At 38.4% G+C, this 18,359-nt stretch overlaps 1 protein-coding gene across 2 annotated transcripts; it reads right to left on the bottom strand.

Moving 5' to 3' along the window:
- Nucleotides 1-1,920: 1,920 nt before the first annotated feature.
- ago2 (argonaute RISC catalytic component 2) lies at nt 1,921-17,882 on the bottom strand. Of its 2 annotated transcripts, none has more exons than XM_029513596.1 (20): nt 17,656-17,882; nt 16,466-16,513; nt 15,447-15,627; nt 15,226-15,346; nt 14,924-15,105; nt 14,225-14,361; nt 14,003-14,137; nt 13,590-13,677; nt 13,124-13,271; nt 12,908-13,027; nt 12,666-12,788; nt 12,391-12,524; nt 11,913-12,097; nt 11,077-11,236; nt 10,839-10,929; nt 10,309-10,521; nt 10,039-10,173; nt 9,639-9,740; nt 9,284-9,483; nt 1,921-9,143 (listed from the first exon to the last, which is right to left on the bottom strand). In XM_029513596.1, the coding sequence occupies exons 1-20, from the start codon at nt 17,672-17,674 to the stop codon at nt 9,035-9,037; spliced, it is 2,631 nt and encodes an 876-aa protein (XP_029369456.1). In that variant the 5' UTR covers nt 17,675-17,882; the 3' UTR covers nt 1,921-9,034. The 2 variants fall into 2 exon arrangements, with proteins under 2 accessions (XP_029369456.1, XP_029369457.1); XM_029513597.1 differs by having other exon boundaries at nt 10,327-10,521.
- Nucleotides 17,883-18,359: the final 477 nt, after the last annotated feature.

Genomic DNA, 18,359 nt, shown 5'->3' with positions numbered 1-18,359 from the left:
AAAATGGTTCCAAACCTCAGCAACGTCACGCCGGCATTCCCCACAGTTAAGTCTCAGATGTGAAAGAGTGATAGCTGCCTCAGTTTCAGGTCTCTACTGGCTCACTGTAACAAAGCTGAACAGAACAAAGTTGTTATCATTTGTGAGATTTATCATTGCAAGTCAAATTCTGTTGTGGGGGAGAGGGAAAAAAAAAAAAAAGAGGCTTCGATCGCTATTAAACATTTGAAAAAAAAAAAAGAAGTCACGAAACAATTAAACTTTTTAAAACATTTTTTATTAATTAATGCAACTTACAGTCAAGCCAAAGAGTGAACTATATTAAGTGATACGCATTCACATTATGTTCTAAAAAGGGTTTACAGCATATCTTGTGTTCTGTAAGCATACTTGTTAACAAAAATAAGGAAATGTAAAATAGAAATCAAAAGCTTACAACTTTACAATGAGAACAAGGAGCTTAGCAGTGGATGTGAACAAATTAAATCAGCAACATAAAGACCCTCACCAGAACAGGAATGACAGCAAATTCAGTTTTGGCATGTCGTGGTTTAAATAAAGGGAGAAGAGAGAGGGAAAAAAAATAATAAAACACATCAACTCAAAGCTGAGCTCAAAATGACACAAATGGAGGGAGGTTTGAATTCACATGGCTGTGCAAGGCTGCCTTTGCCAAGAGACTTTGGTCACTTTGCTTCTCCATCATGGCTTTCATGGAGGGGGGGAAGATTTGCACAAGGTACAAAATGAATGGCCAATGAGGGGGAAACACGTGGAGTGTCCTGGAATCAGTTCTAAGCAAGAATGAGTAAGGGGATATACTTTTCATTTTTTCAAGACTACAGATGATTGTCTGTTTCCCTAAATGAGAAAGAAAACTCAGAGGTTTTAGAGATGACTACAACTCCAGGACAACCCCTACATTCATAGGAGGTAGATAACATGGCAATGATGCAACAGGAACTGTAAAAAAAACAAAACAAAAAACTCAGAATGGGAGTTAGGCTCTGTCAAGTCTGTGAAACTGTAGTGCATAATTTTTTCAGCTTTTAAGGCCAAATAGGAACCTCACTAGATCTAAAGCTACTTTAAGACAAAGGTGTGGAGGGTGAATTTGGGACAGGGACACAGTAAACAGATACAGCCCTTTAATGGCAATACCTGAGTCAACAGTCATTTTATACCACAGGGCCACACAGGATATCTGGTGCAACTGCTTCACCACTAAATCCATTTTTAAATAACTTTTTTTTTGGCTACACACAGACAGAGGGTAATGAAAAAATAAAAAACAAAACAAAACAAACAAACAAACAAAAAAAAAGACAAGTCACAAAGAAATTTTCTTGTAAATTTCAAGGATACATTGCATAAATGACACATTATCATTTGGCCACAAGGAATAATGTCGTACTCTTGTGTTAGAACAGACTACCAGATTAACTGGTTGTGGCATTTGCACAGCCCACAGTGAGATTCAACCCTCCCAAAGGGGAAAATTTTAAATTTTATTGGACATATGAAGTACACTAAAGAGAGAAAAAAAAAAAAAAAAGTCAATGCAGCATATATCAGGCTTATGAGGTACTTCATGAATATATATAGATATATCAACCTTTTTAGAAAAGCTCTTCAAAGTCATATTATTCCTTATAATTCCTATTGAGCATAAAATACCTCGTTGTTTCTTTTTACTTTCTGCCCGACCTCACGTGGGCATTTTTTTTTTCGAGACTGCTTTGAAAGTGCAAAACACAAATACTGATCGTTCTATGCAGCATCTACACGCAAGGTTGCATGATAATTAAGAATAAAAAGGTGTGTTTGGGTGTTGCGCAGCAGATTTTGTCACACCTTTATGTAGAAAGAACTCGGAAACCCAAAGCTGAGGCTGATGGAAAGGAGAGATATCCCACAAAAGGCACACATAAATCGACTACGAACAGGTTAGGTGTTTTTTTTTTTTTTGTATAAACGAAATTACAACAATCTGACGTTTAATTGCCATACAACCTCATATGTACCTTGTGTTGTAGTTTACAATGACTTGATACATTGTATAGTCTGTTCAAATGTGTGTATTCCCTTTGTAAATTGTAACATGCAATACTATATCTTAAACCCTTAAGAATAATGGCGTAGAGTCTGGCTAATCTTAGGAAACATAGAATGAACTGAGCAAAACGTCCACAGGGACGTCCACCCTGATTTTATTGCAGTACTGGGTTTAACACGAACGAGAAAGGTAGGCATTTGATCTCATGGAGTGGCTCTATCCAGTATGAAACCTTAATATTTCCACATTCTGGTAAAACAAAAACAGAAAAGTCGGTTTCATTTGTTTATCTACCCTTTTGCTAAGTATTGTCCTGAAGCCTGAAATGCTTATAGAGTTGCTTGGGCCTTTGTAAAGAGAACAGACTTGAGAAGAACAGATGATCACAAGAACAAAATAATCCACAACTTACACATTATTGCTTTCCAAAAATCTATTACCGCCACTGCAGATATTTCTAAATATAGCTGGAATATTAACACATTGTCATAGTGAACTACAACAGCGCACTTATTAATATATGATCCAGTCACGACGACCATTTGTTTCTAGATTGCACTGGGCTATTTTTGTCACTGTCTTTGGAAAAAATGAAACACCTTACATGAAACAATGAGACCACCCAATTACAAAAATTTGGTCCCCTTAAATGTAACCAACCTAAAGCAACCAACCAGGCATCCATGATTACTTGATTTTCCATTTATTAAGGTTCAAGAAAAGAACAGTGCTCTGATGTAATCTTGGCTTGTGTTGGTTTGGTCACTACAATTTTTGATTTTGTTACCATTATAGATTAGGGCTAATATTAGCTAGCACCTGACACTGTTCTGAGGTAGTTTTTCTTCCAAGTTGGTAAATAAAAAGTCATTCAGAAGACTAGAAATGCTTTGAAAAAATACAAAAATACCCACAAGTCTTGCATGATTGGATGCATGTAGATCAACTGAATGCCAATGATTTGGTGATGCTCGGTAACAGTCAGATTTACATATGTCCAAAAGATGCAGCACTGTCACGTTTTGTTTAATTTGTTGGGCCTTTTTTTGTGCGAATCTCTGATATTGCATGGATACATTAGTCTTTAAAATGTATCACAACTCCGCTACAAATTTTCAGTATGACTGTAAGAGACCAGCAGAAGAGACTGTGCTTGGGTACAATGGTGTTGACAGCTAAAAACTAACGCCCACAAGCTAACATGCTAACATCTGCTAATTAGCACTGAACACAAAGTATAGCTGTGGTGGTTATGAACCATTTAAAAAGTGAATGGATCATTAGAATTTACTGTCTCAAACCTGACTGCTTGAAACTAAGTTTAAGTGGAAAAATAAAAACTGTGACCTGCTGGTGGTGAGAGAGGCGTACAGCGATCACCAAAGGTTTCTCCTCTTGGGATCATGAATGCTTCTACAAACTTTCACAGCAATTTATCCAGTAGCTGTTAAAAATTTGAAAGCGGGGAACTGAACAACCATGGCAACAGCCACATAAACTGAAACTGCAACAATGCACAAGAGAACCAAACCACAAAGTAGATATATGTGAAAGACTTGCTGGGAAATAGTTCTGCCGTCAGATCTGCCAGTACATCATTTGTATATGTGTTCTATGATTCAGACCTGTAGCTGAAAACCACAATGGCGTCACACGGTTGTGGGTAACTGGATGGACATTTGCATGATAGAGATTTACTTTCTGGGACAAAGTGATGCTTCAGAAAGGTTTACCTCACAATAGGAATAGGAAATATTTACCACCTGAAGAAAACAGAGTGCCATGTATATCATAAGCTGTCATTTCTACATTTGGGAGAAAATAAAACAGCTGTGTACTAATACAATCACCAAGCGTAAGCAACACACACTCCAGCAAAAAGTCAAGTGTCAGTCACTGCACTAAAGAATTAGTGAATCAAACACAAGGAGGATTTTAGGATTTTACAGGACAACTCTGCAAAGACAGAAAGATCAAGCAGAGGGCTGAAGGAGAAGACAAAGGTCTTAACGGCAACCAACATCACATATCAAAGCAACCATCTCACACAAACACACACACAGCTCTTATGTTACAGCACATCTCACAAGCATGAAAAGTATATATATATTAAAAAAAAAAAAAAAGACTTTGCAGCCAGTATGAGAAAAAAAATGTTTGTCTCCTAAGAGTATAGGAGCAAACCCCCAGAGAAAGACAATTGTAGGCTTGTTTATGTCATGCTAATCGTTGAAAAGATGTTATCAGCGGTGATGTCAATGAAATATTAAAGAAGAGATTATAATACTTTCTGCATCTGTTGTAGCCTATAAATAAGAAAAAAACACCTAAATTCAATAGCAAAGGCTGTACACAAAAAGAAAACATGAGTATAAATGTACTGGATGGATAGCCTACACAACTTTACAAACCACACAGGCTCTAAGTACATTCATTGTTATAATATAGAGCTAGGAAAATAGTTTGACTCTAAAAGAGGTTCTTTTACGTCAGAAATAGTTTCTCTACCAGAGGCTGACGAGAGGCAGAGAGGAGAGACATAACTATATGGAGGGTAATAGTTTGGAATAAGCTAAAGGTTGTTTAATTTGAAATCAGGCTTTTTTTTTCCTTTTTTACATCATTATTATTATTATTACTCAACAGGCTGATCATTACACTTAAATTTAAACACGCTATGATAGAAGACCTGCTATGATGAAATTAAAGTACAATTAGCTTATGATATGCCATAAAATTTACAGTTGAGCCATTTCTAGAAGCTGTTTTGTTTGCGTTTTGTTCACTCCACAAGAGACAATAGAAAATCTGAGGTGAATGTGTGCATTTCATTTATATATCTGACAATTATATCAATCACAACAATAAGAGTGGCCCTAGTACTATTTTACTTAGAAAGTAGTGCCACATTCATCCTGGCTGGTGCATTAATTTGTTTCATACGCATTCTTGTATTACCTCACTGTGCTCAAACAGATAGGAAAAGCATTTTCTGACTTTTGATATGTATCATTTGGGGTGGTGTCACAACAAGGCATTGTTTCAGCATAATTCTCTCTGCATGTTGCAGTCTTGAATGGAGACCATGTCCATGTAAAACCACATTGGCATTGTCTTTCCAACAAGTGGTGCGATAAATAAAAATGTTGCTGTCCAAAGAAAATCCTTTCAACTCCAGTTTTTTGTAAAAAAAACGACTTTCTCCCACATCACCATGTAAAGGTAGCCTTTCCACACAACTACTAGTCTTGCGCTTTCATTTATGTTTAAAGGCATTGGATCTTTTTCTTTTGTTTGATTGTTTTAAAGACAAAACGACATGCTGAATGCTGGTTGGCTAGGCAAGTGCACACATTAAGGCTCTAGGGCCCGTTGGCTATGCATCGTTTATTTTGAAAAGCCACCAAATCTGTTCTAAAAGAAGAGAAACATGAAGAATAAGGAGACTACCCCCTGGTACATACTCCCATTGCTGCAACAGCTACAAAGTCCATTCTTGTTTAGTGCAAAAACAACATTGTCAAATGTTTGAGTTTCATCTCCATAAAAAGCAATGCCATTCTGATCTGTATTTTTAAGGTGCTGATTGGTAATAGGTCATGTAAAAAAACAAAGAAGTAGTAACAACAAATACAAACACATCTCCTAATATGACGCCTTGATGTTTGGAAAATGACTTGGTTAGTTTTCAGGACACCCATTACTGTGTCAAACTGGTCAAACTGTTTCTATTTTTTGGTGCTCAGTTAACTCCTTAACCACTCCAATTACAATATGTCAGACAGCTCACCAAAACACTAAACACCAAGGCCTTCCTTTGAGACAGTCTAAAGACTAAATATTCCAGGAAGTTAATTTTTGTAATTTGCAGATTATATACAGACTAATCAAGGTTCTGGTGAAATTTACCAAAAAGATTTACCTTGCCCTGTCATGTGATCTTTGACACTAGTCCACGCTGATCATTGCATTATGGGTTGTTTTCTAGTTTCTTTTTGCTTACAAGTCAGATGAACAAACAGTCTGACTGACAGCATCACTTGAGCATGTTTTCAGGTTTTCCAGGTCAATGACATGAAACTATCACACCTGATGTTGGATTTTGCTGTTAGCTTGAGTGGAGAAAAAAATAATAATTTAAAAAATAAAATAAAAATCAAGGCGTCGAGCTAATATCTGTCATTTCATTGGTGCATAGAATTAAAGTAAAGAAAGCAGGGAAAGCTTTGTGAATACAAACACACTTAAAGAATTTGGTCATACAGCTCTGCGCTCAAAACCTCAACAAACAAACACAAAACAAACCAAAAAACCCTAACACATTCTCTCTTATCAGTCTGAGTAAAAGGATGAAGGAAAAAAAAAAAAAAAAAGAATCACAATTACATAAACAAAAAGAAGCGTGTTCACCATCATGCACACCAAGCATTTAAAACTTCTACTGCCAATGCAAGACTCATAGAATGCCAATTAGACAGATTGCAGGAGTAATTAGACCGAAATGGCCAGCGGTGTGATGTTACCATAACACTAAAACAGGTAACAAGAGGTAGAACACACGGCCATTTCCATACAATTACACCAGTGTCATACCAAATGGCCGAGTCTCCTGCTTCGATTGAGGAACACACCTCTATTGAAGTCATACCAATGCTATCAAAAGTGCATCCAAATTTAAATGTTCTGAGACCAGCACCGATAAGAACAATATTGACATCATAACAGTAAATATCAAGTACATGATTTTCAGAATGCCCCACAAACACAGTCAGTCGGATTTCGAGTTGCTTTACAGGTAACAAGTTGAAAGGGTAACACAGAGAGGTTGTCAGAGGGAGAGAGAAGACTCTCAATAATGAAGCATCTTTTTAAACATACACGTAAAAAGCTTTGTAGACCAATCCAGTGAGGATTTAAGGTGGTTTACAGTGATAACATCTAGCACCTAGAATCAGGATGTGGATGTTTTGTGATTCCATGCCTTTTGATTATTAGTTATGTAAAAGTTTGTAATCTTGTTTGGCTAAGAAAGATTGTGTTAAAAAGGATACACCCAATTATCAGGCTATAAAATCTACAATGTTACAAAGAGAAATGAATGCTGATAAGCACTAAGAAACGCTACTAAATGCAACATGCTAAACAACAACAACAAAAAAAGCCCTGATCTACCTCTAGAAATGACCCAAATTCTTGTGAGATAACTCACTGTTAAATCTCTTGGCTAAAAATTATGCATAGTTAGAAAATATAGACTACTCGCCTCCAATCAAGACTATGAACATTCGCCATCTTAACTTAGCAGTAAAACTTGGGTGGGGTGTTTGGAAATGTGTAGAATTATTAGAAAGACTATAACAGTCTTAGAAGGCAAGAGAATATTTCCATTTAAAATCTGTATACAAATAGACAGTGTTAATTTTTACTACATTTGGGGTCATTTAAAAAAATCTTTATAGCATTTTCAGCAGCCTCCACTGAAAGCTTATTCAAAATATACCTTATTACCAACATCATTATATATTGTATAAAGACTCACAGAAAGTCATTTGCATAAAACCCAAGCTTCTGTGCGACAACTGCTCCAATTCCTTAAGCAAACACTATAATTCAAGGTTTTTTTAAGGGAATTTCAATCAGTTCCACTCTGAAATTTGCAGCTTTCACATCACTGTACCTACTGCCTCAAAATCAAGACGCCACACAAATATCACTCTGACAGAGACACTGCAGAAAACACTATTCTGCTGCTATGTACACTAAAAAAAATAAAAGAAGGGTTAATGTATGAAGAGGGGGAAATGAACAATTATCACAAATGCCAAAGTGTCTAAAACATGAGTCAGCTACATGCATATTCATTACAAAAAATGATTGAAATTAAAACAGACTTTAAAAACTTATGGGAACAAAAGTGATTTTATCAAGTTCCCTTCGATGTTGATTTCTGCATCATGCGTCTTTTATCAACACGGCTCAGAGTACATTAGAAAGGAGTCATTATTGGGAACCAGTCCCAATACGCTATTTTTTGCAAGGGAATTAGATTACTGGTGCAACACTGTCAGGTCAAACTAACAAGTGAGGCAGAGAAGGATAAAATGGCTGTTCTTTAAATCTGAATACTAAAAATGCTCCATCCAGAATAACCTGGTGGAGCAGGGGATGTGATGTAAAGAATCCTTTAGCAAGTTGTCACCAGATTTGGCATAAAATGGTCACCAATGCAAATTGAGGAAAAATACTGAAAACCCAACCAGATGTGGGTCTAATAATTCATAGTTTTACACAGAAATGATGACAGAAAGGTGGTCTCCAATGGCACTTTTCATCCCATGGTGCCTTGTGTCTATGTGAAAATCACACACAGCCCTCAATATATTAAGTACTTTTGTCTCAGTTCAAGTACCCATTCTGGTCAGTGCAGTTTGCTGTGATTAGCTGTAATAATGTTTGTCAGAAGAGCAAATCATCAGGTGTATAAAGAGTAAATGAGCCTCATGGTATTTTTGATGTCTCCTTCTTCCTTCAAGCACCAAGACCATAAAAATTGATAAAAATGGGAGAAGGAGAGTAAAAAGCACTTTCTAAATTATAAACCACCCCAATGTCAATGTTACTGCCTCTAGTTTAAAATTGTAGATTCCATCTATCAGCGTACAAACTTTCTTTTCAACTCAGGCTTGCAACCAGTTTTCGTACACAACGCAACATACACAACATGGAAATAAAACCTCTTCTACATCGGTCCCCATCAAGGAAGGATTGTTTTGCATCTTAGTCTACAAACTAGTTTGGTTTGGATGGGTTAGGGGCAGAAGTACAATTGTAGACATATGAATTACTGACAGGTTTGATAAGTAGGGAGATCTTGATGTAAAACCACTCTGATGCTATCTACCACCGACTGGTGAGATAGTAGAGGCAGTGTGTTCCATCACTGAGGTCTCACCCACACCAACCTGGGGTTGTGTGCTCTCAGGCAAAGTACATGGTTCGTAGCGTGTCTTGGTGGATCTGAACAGCCTTGGCCAAGGCCTGGTGGTCACGCCCATTGCTCTGGCCAGATGTATGACTTCCTTCAGCACTAAAATTAAAAAGTTTTAACAAATTACAAAAGAAAGAGCTACCTGGTGCTTTCATTAAAAAAAATAAAAAATTGTGAAGTTTTATTTGACTGACCTGAATACACAGTGGCCAGCACAAAAACAAGTTCTGAATGCTTACCTGTCATGCTCTTTGTCTACCAAGTGATAACGAGCCCGGAAAGCCACCAAATGGGCATAGTAGGCTGGTGCTGGGATGGAAACTGACCGGGTGCAGCGCACATAGGTGTGGCAAAGCTGGTAAGTGAGAACCTGCAGTTCATCTGAAGAGAAGTGGTTGTCGTCCCAGAGCACATGGTAGTGAGATGGCCTACTGGTCCCCTATGAAGAGTTAACAAAAGACAAATCCACAAATATTTAATGAAGAATAATGATGAAATAAAGATTGGTTGATGAAGCCAAAACCTATTGAATGTAACTCAAATGTATCCCTTTTTTAAAATACTTTGTCGGCACAGCAGATTGGAAAATGTTACCTGAATGCCAGCATGACTGCAAAGGTAGAAGTCAAACTCTGAGGGATGAGTGATCTTGGTGTCCACAGTGGTGCCTGCAGGGATGTTGCCACTCTTCCCAACCTAAAGAAAAGCCCCACCAACATATGTTGGTTCATTACCTTGTAAACGTTTAAATTTTGTCATTCGTGGTCAACTAGTGTCAACATATGACTTCAGATTTAGATAATATCTCCAATTTGGGGACACTGTGTGGGAGCATGCCAAGAATTGGAGAGACTGCATTGGTGTCACCTGCACGAGTAAAATGCTGTTCCTTCCTTGTTCAGGTGTTTTAGTTTCCTCAAACAAAAGTTGCATTACTTTGATTATAGAACTAACACATCTAATTTCTAATTCCGATCAATGATGAAGTACTGACCCTTTCATTTCTGTCCATACAGAACAGTCTTGTGTGATGTCTCTTTTGCACGACAACAAAGGTGATACCAGGCTGGTAGTCCTTCTCTAATTTGATACAGGCCTCACGTATTGCCAGCAGTTCGTGCTGTAGAACCTGCATGTATTCAAGTCAAACATGTATTTACGATTAACAGGTGACAGGATTAATGGGGGAGGAAAAAAAGCCACAAACTTAAACATGCATGTCATCATTTTCTCAAATCAACACTGTTACTGATAAATAGACCACCTGTAATGTGCTCATCACCTGGTTGAACTGGCCCTCAGAGATGCCATCACGGTAGTAGATAATCCTTGTGGGCTTGAAGCGGGTGGATTTATAGAACTGGATGAGAAGCTCCCTCACCATGGTGGCCAAGTCCTGGATGATATCCTGACGGTGCTGCTGCACCCTCACTGTGGCACAATATCTGCTGGGATGGGCATCCATGCTACCAACAACCTGAGGATGAAAAGCAGATGTCTTTTGGTGAGAAATTGAAGAAATTACTCTGGGAAGCCTCCTTGTAGCTCTCTGATAGTTTCTGTCATTCAGGAGCTTGGCCTGTGTGCACCTTTGTGCTGTGTTAGTAACAGTGTGTATTTTGATTGGCAGCTGCTGGCTACGAAGAGTGATGACTGAATAGAATGAGTTGAAAGAAGCTAACGAGATCCTGTGGTGTGGTGATCCTGTGATTTGGGACTATGAATGACCCCTTACATTACACCACATCAAATTATTTTTCCTCATATTGTGTCAAGTGCTGTGATGCTACTTACAGCAGCAATAGAGGGCTTTTTTCCATCTCCTGCAGGTGGATGAGTCACATCTGCACCAAGGAAGATCACTGGCTGCTGGAAGACCATCGGCCTGGCACAAATACACATTAGAAATTCAATAAAAAAAAATATTCCTACCATTTCCTCAAATAAATAAACAATGTCATTTCACTGTATTGGCATTGGCACCATCTTCATTGGTGTGTGCGCAGGTGCGTAGTCTTATCTTTACACTAACCTGCCCTGTGGAAGCAGGATGTTATTGACGCCACCCAGCTTCACGTTGATCTTCAGACAGAGGTTGGAGAGAGTCTGAGGTGTGGTCTTTTGAACATTCTTTACTTGTACGCACTGTGTGGCCATGCCAAGCACCGTGTCCCCCACACGTTTCACCTCAGCTACAACACACATGCAGGGAAGATATATGCCTTTATTAGACATGATGGTGCCAATGACAACTATTAATGACAGGAAAAGTATTTTCCACCACAGCGGAACCTGAAAGTTGTGTAATTTACTTGTTAACTACGTGTGTTGTATGGTTACTGGTTTAGAATTATAGAAGCAGAAATTACATACAATGTGCAGGTTTATCTTGTGTTATTTCCTTAAATACAGTCGCTTGTATTTTGTTCACATTCCAAAAGACCAACTGTCATATAAAACTCTTTAATCACAGAAATTAATACTATTTTGGAAGGGTTCATTTAAGTAACTAGAGTTAGTAATGTGACTTAGCATAGCACATTTATTTATATTTACACACACACACTTAAATCCAATTTTATTCACATGCTGTCTTGGCTTCAGTATTTTGTTGAATGCTTTTTATATTTGGACTTAAAAATAAAAATGTATGCATTCACTTTATATATTCACTTCTCCACAAAATACTTAAAAAAAATTAAAATTCATGATTAAAGACTTCAACTTTGATGAGCGTTGAGCATGAGCTGGTGTTTTAAGCCCCAAAAGCTATGGCTTGTCTTTTAACATTATTGCCCTGGCTTTATCTCTGGAGGAAGGAAACACATCATACTCAAGAATAGCAAAGTGTACAAATGGATCCCTCACCATAAACAGGCGTCTTTCCTGGTAGGATCACCACCACCAGTTGGAGGCCCTGGTAGGTGTACTTGAGGTGTCTGAACATGGGCTCCACACTATCTGCTCCCTGGGCGTACTTACAGAAGCAGGGCTGACCCTGGATGGGCATTCCTGCATCCCTAGAGATCTTCCTCAGCTGGTCTGTGAATGCTCTGAGACAGACAAGAGACTTCCTTATTTACAATTCAGAGAGGTCTGACAGTTCAGTTTACACCAAGATATGAATGAAAAGAATTTCAATTTGCGTAACCATATATAAACAGAATTAAGAGGTGAAAAATGCAGAAACTAATGCAGTACTGTGCCGTGTCTTAAGGTTTCAAACCTTATTAATTACAAGGTTTGTTTAATTAAATGGGAATTTGAACATGTTATGATGAACAACAATGTGAAACACACCTCACACCTTGTGAGGTGTGAGGTGTGCTCTATTTATCTGACTTACTTGAGTAAGAGTTCAGTGCACTGTCTCTGTGGTGCAAAGCAGGCGATAGCCCACACTTTGATTTCAATCCCAGTGTGGAACTGCTTGTTCCTCATGTCCCATACTCCTTGGATAGGCGTGGCTATTGCTTTGTTCTGCAAATTGTAATGACCACAGCCTTATTAGTCTCAATCACAGTAGATAAGATGAAGGCATACACATACGGCAACTAAATGCATGGAAAGTATCTTAAATCAAAGACAACCTCAAAATATCCATACTTGTGATAAACATACCCTGCCTCCATACAGAATGGAAGGTGCCTGTAGGACACGGCCATTCACTTCTGTCATTTCATCTCTCACCATCACACCAAATTCCCGAACATAAGGGTCAGTGTTGAAGTTGGCACTTCTCATCTGGAAAGCAGAGACAGAGTGAGCAGTGAATTTAATCTAAACATCTCAATGTGTAAATGAAACTAAACCAGCGACCATTTTTTAACTCATATCAATTGCATGACAATGAGTATACTCACCAATTTACTAATCTCATCCTGACGATCTGGAGCTGATCGGGCTGTGGCACGGATCATCGTGGATGTTTGATTGTCTGTCAGCTTTTTGATGCAACGCTGTCCTGCCACAATGTTACACACCTGGAAAGGAAAAAGACATGTTGTGAAGAGAACCAACTGGGACTGGATAACATGATAATCGGTAAATATTAATTACATGATGACAGTGACGATTACCTCCAGAGGTAGGTAGGTGTGCTTCTGTTCCTGTCCCACCTGTAGACATGGGAGGTGGGGGTATCGCAGAATTAACTTATACTTGTCTTTGAAATACTGTGCTACGGTGCATTCAATAGTTTGGCCGTTCTCCTGCTGCAGGGGGAACCTGAGGGAATAAATCAATCAACATTTTCACTCTGCAGACTTTTGACAGAGAGAAATTTTTCATACCCACTTGTCCCAATTTTAATGTCACTAAACATAATCAAGTCAAGTAACCTTAACCAAAAACGTATTTATTTATTTTTTTTTAACAATGAATGGTGTATATATGAAGGATTATTATTCATTGCTGAGTTAGTAAGCATTGCAATATATTAACTTTTCTTACAGGATTTTTTCACTCACTTAAAACAACATGTTTTACCTGAGTACCTCAGCTACAATACAAATACTGCCATGACAGTAGAGACAAAATTCTTACGTTTGGTGGCTGGCAGGTCTTCTGGTCACATTGCACACTCTGTATTTCCTTTTCATCTGGCCACAGTGAGTGATCTCCACCTTCAGACCTGGACAGAGGGATCATGACAATCACAAAAATATTCAAAAACTATAAGAAAATAAAGATTAAGACATTAACTACTTGGTTTATAGCTTCTTATATAAGAAAATTTGAATTTGAGTCTTGGGTTTAAATGGCAAGCTCAAAAGACTTAGGACTATTTTTTTATCTTCTTTGACTTGATCAGTTGAATCAAGAAACAAATTTAAATTTACAACTAATGTGAAGCTTTTAATGAATAAATTTCACACTCAGTCAATTTTTAGGTAAGCACTGTGATGAACATACAGTCTATGGCCTTGTTAACAAATGGGCATCTGGTGTTTACTTACCTTTAATTTCCTTTGTAAATTTTACTCGTTGAGAGTCTGTTAAGGGCTTCTGTTGTTCTTCAATGCTCTTGAAATCCAGGACCTCACACATGAACTCAATTACAGGCTGGGCTTTGTAGAATGCAGTGGCTGAAACTGCAATCAGAGCAAGCACACAGAAATTAGATTCATGGAGGCAACTTTAATTCAACCAGCTTTTATCCAAAGCTATATGAAATTTACCATCAATGTTCAGCATCATTTTCCAGAGGGAAGGCCTGACAGACTGGTGGAAACCAAACCACACCTCTCTGCCCCCACCGAGGGGGTTCGAACATCCCTCTGAGGGAGTAAAGAAAGAACGGCCCACTGGGGTATACCTTTAACAGAGAACAAGAAACGTGATTATCAACACTGATCAGCATAAAAACAAGCTGTTCAAGGAACCAGTTAAAAGAAAGTCATGTCATAAAGATAAAAGATTAAAAGTACATGCTTTGTTGTCGACTTTAAAATTGCTATCCTGACAAACAATTGTTGCTTAAACTTAGATTACCATTAACTGAAAAATAAACAAATAAAATGAGATAAAAATCTGATCATTAAAACACTTTCCTACTATCCAATGCATGCCAATCCTTTGCGCAAGATTGCATTTATCAAAGCAGTGGGTGAATCAGCTTGTATTTATTTGTATTCAGCTAAGTAACTTGTATTATCTGATAAGTTTTTCACTTATTGGTAGTAGAATAGGTATCACTCATAGTTCTATAATTTGCACCTCACATCATGTTGAATGCTTAAGAAAGGTCAAGAATATAGTGAAATTCATAATTTGGGCTGTCACCTCTCTAGTGATTTGACATTTACACAAGCATCTTTAACATATGTAGACAACTGATCACCCAATAGAAAACTAATTTTCAACAATCAAAGACCAACCTCATAGAGGGCAAATGCCTCATGACGACATCCAAGGCTTGAATGGTCTCAAATGGGACACTAGGGAGGCGTCCAGATAGTGCCTCATGCAGAGCTTGCAGACTAACACATGACACCCACTTGATGGATACTTTGAAACTGCGGTCCTTTCCTTCACCAGGAATGGTCACTTCAAGTTCCACCTGGGTGGCAGATGGACAAGAAAATGAAGAGCTGTATTTTCAGACAAACATTCCATCAGTCAGAATATTTGTGCAAAAGTGGAGATTATATTTCGATTGGTTGCCCCATTAAATACATACTTTGTCTCTGCCTATAGGCAAGGGCATGGCAGTATACAGATTTTTCCTCCCATCATATACTGGTTTTCGATCACCAAATATCTGTGTTTTAAAGTGCTGGACCATGTGCTCCACGATTTCACTGTAAACGAATCAGAAACAAAGAAATTATAATAATTCCCAGGGACACACTGACCAATGATCTAGCAAGTACGGGAGCAGGATCATATAGCTATGCATACCGATTCACCCTCCTGGGGCATTTCTCAGGCTTGATGTCAATGTCATAATGGTAGACCTCCAATTTTGGGATTTCCATCTCAAAGAAGTTGGCCTGGAGCTTGATTGTCCTGCCCATGGTGCCAAAGTCTGGCCGTGATGGTGGCTTGAACACATACTCTGGCACTGGAGGAGATGGAGGTTCTAAAACATTGGGGAAATTGGCAGAAAATTTTGTGCAGAGTGAGGATCACATTTTAAAGACACAAAGGCTTTAAGCCCAAGCAGGGTATTTCAAGACATTCAAAGGGACACTGCTGAATATTGCGTGTTCTCAAGCATCATAAAAAAACAAACAAACAAACAAACAAACAAAAAAAAAAAAACACCAACCATTCAAACCTTATCCTATTTGTAATTTGACATTCTGATGAAAACATGGCAGCAGTGTCAAAGATAATATTTAGGGAAATGTATTCATAATTTTCAAGTAATCAATAATTTGTACAGTGTAGATTGCAGTGAACTTAAAATGTGCTGTATTGAGCAGGGAGCTTTTTGGGTTAACAGCTCCCTGTACCCTGTACCCTGTACCCACAGTACCCTGAACAACACAATGAATTCAAATTTGAACTGACTGACAGACTGACCGAGTTCTTTCCATTCCCCTCAGTGCCTTATCTTTGTGCCCACACCCTTCACTTATGCAGTATGACACCCAAATAACCTAATGCTATATAGGAGGTATTATTGAATGGTGTTTGGTTTGTATATGTCCACTGCTGTACAGAAGACAAAATGAGGCGCACTTTGAGGAACTTGGCTATCTAGAATGGACTTCTCACATTTATAATCAAATCGCATGTATTCTCTTTCCTGTATGATTTCATTATCCAGTCATAAAATAAGCGGATTTTCAATGAATAAATACTAAAATACTTGAGGGGTGGAAGAACAGCTTTGAACATTATGTTGCCAATAACAGCGGCTTGTTGCTGGGACCAGCTGTAGCCTTCATAGCCCAAATATGGGAAATGCTTACCAGAGCTTAGTGACCCAGAGGATCGGGGTCCCTCAAGCATCTCAGCAGCTACAGAGGACAAAAATTACAAGTTATGAATGCCAAAGCCAAAATGAACAATTTCTTTGTGTAGCTGGCAGTGAAAAAAAAGTTCACAGTATATAGTGTTGCCATCTTAACTTGAATATTTCCAACGCAAACACTTTGTGTAAGCAGGTCTGACTCTCTTATCCTTTCCAACACCGTCGCCCTCAATCAAAGGCGACTTTTTTAAAACTCTTATCAATATGCACACAACACTATCTTGCAAGCTGGCAATCTTAGCCGGCTGAAGCCACCCTTTCTCCTGGAAAAGGCTAATGCTATATGTCAATTCAAATTTCGGTCCAACAATAGCAAAGGCGCTGCTTGTAACGCAAAAAAGCAAACTGTATAACTGATCAATTTGGGAGGAAATGCAAAACAACATCGATGTCAAATATAGAGAGAAACCCTTTTAAGATCGACAAATGTAACAATGCTTTATCGCTATCTAGTTGTCCAACAAGACACTGCTGTTTACATTGTAACTGTACATAATCCCAGACTAGCTTCATTGGTACATTGATATCTCCGATGTCATTGGGTATGTGCTACAATTTAAAGTGCAATTTGTTGGTATGATGAGATTAAGTTCAGGGGAAAACCGAAAACATAACAAAAACTACCTCACCTAAGTTGGATGCTGTTAGCTAACCACAGCTAAGACTGGTTATTAGATTAGATGGCACGGTCGGCCGCTATATAATACTTCAACTCGGTCAATGGTGGTCACCTGCAACAAACTTAAAATAAAGACTTGCGTTTTTAATTGTGTGTTTTGTTACGGCAACGTTCGCCAATCGATCTTGCCTCGTGACAATCTTTGGGAAAGCTGACTAACAAGAAGTTCGGGAAACGAGGTCCGGTTGAAGCTAACTTGGCTAACAGCAGCTCGTTGTTACACGCTAGCTAAGCTTACTTTAACTACTAATGCCTTTGCTTGAGACAGGGACTAGATTTCCTCGATCAAGGGGATTTGTTGACTCCTGTGATAACTAGCTAAATGAAACACGAGTGGAGTGAGTGTGTCAACGAGGTGCTGCACTGTAGCAGCGAAATATAGCAATTTGTGAGTTCATTTCAGCTAGCCACATCAATTAGCCGATGCTAACGTTAGCTACAGCACTTACCTCCAGCAGAGGAATACATTTTGTCGACTTTTTAAGCGTGTCGTGGATGTACAGATACTCCACTTTATTTAGGCCAAATTCCACTGAAACTCATACGTGGTCGAAAAGTATTATTATATATAAGAGCGAAAGAGGAAGTCCAGTTCGTAAATAAAGATATTTAGTAAGACAAGTGGTAAATATTTGAAGTCTCTCATCCTCGGCACGGCCCCATCCCCCCAACACACAAAACAGGAGCCGAGGGAAAAGAGAGTGTAGAAAAAAACCCAATGCGAGGCAAGAGTATTCCCTCCCACCTACTTCCGTCGTCGGTCGCTTCTCATTCAAAAACATAAACCCTCATCAATGAGGTGCGTTCGCCTCATCAGTGCAGAAAAACTTAGCATTTGTGTAAGAGGAAATAGCTGAGACTATATGTACTGTTACATTGATTTAAAAACATGTAAACAAATGGATTAATTTCGAACTGTTGCGCGAGTCAAATATGCTATAAAACCCCAGCGCATGGTTGGATGGGCGAGGAAGTGAATTATCTTGCCTTTTGAACTATTTAATGACGTCAGACGCACGCTGCGCGCTTTCAGCCTTGACCCCGATTCAAATCGGCTAACACCACTAAGCTGGTTTTCTTGATTAAATATGTAAAAAAAATGTATTTATGGCTGGGCACTGTTTGGCCAAAATTTTCACCCAGTTTCAAGAAA

Source organism: Echeneis naucrates, chromosome 11, assembly GCF_900963305.1.
Source record: "Echeneis naucrates chromosome 11, fEcheNa1.1, whole genome shotgun sequence".
Taxonomy (NCBI): domain Eukaryota; kingdom Metazoa; phylum Chordata; class Actinopteri; order Carangiformes; family Echeneidae; genus Echeneis; species Echeneis naucrates.
Note: the sequence above shows the minus strand (reverse complement) of the source record. Positions and strands in the feature narration are given on the sequence as shown.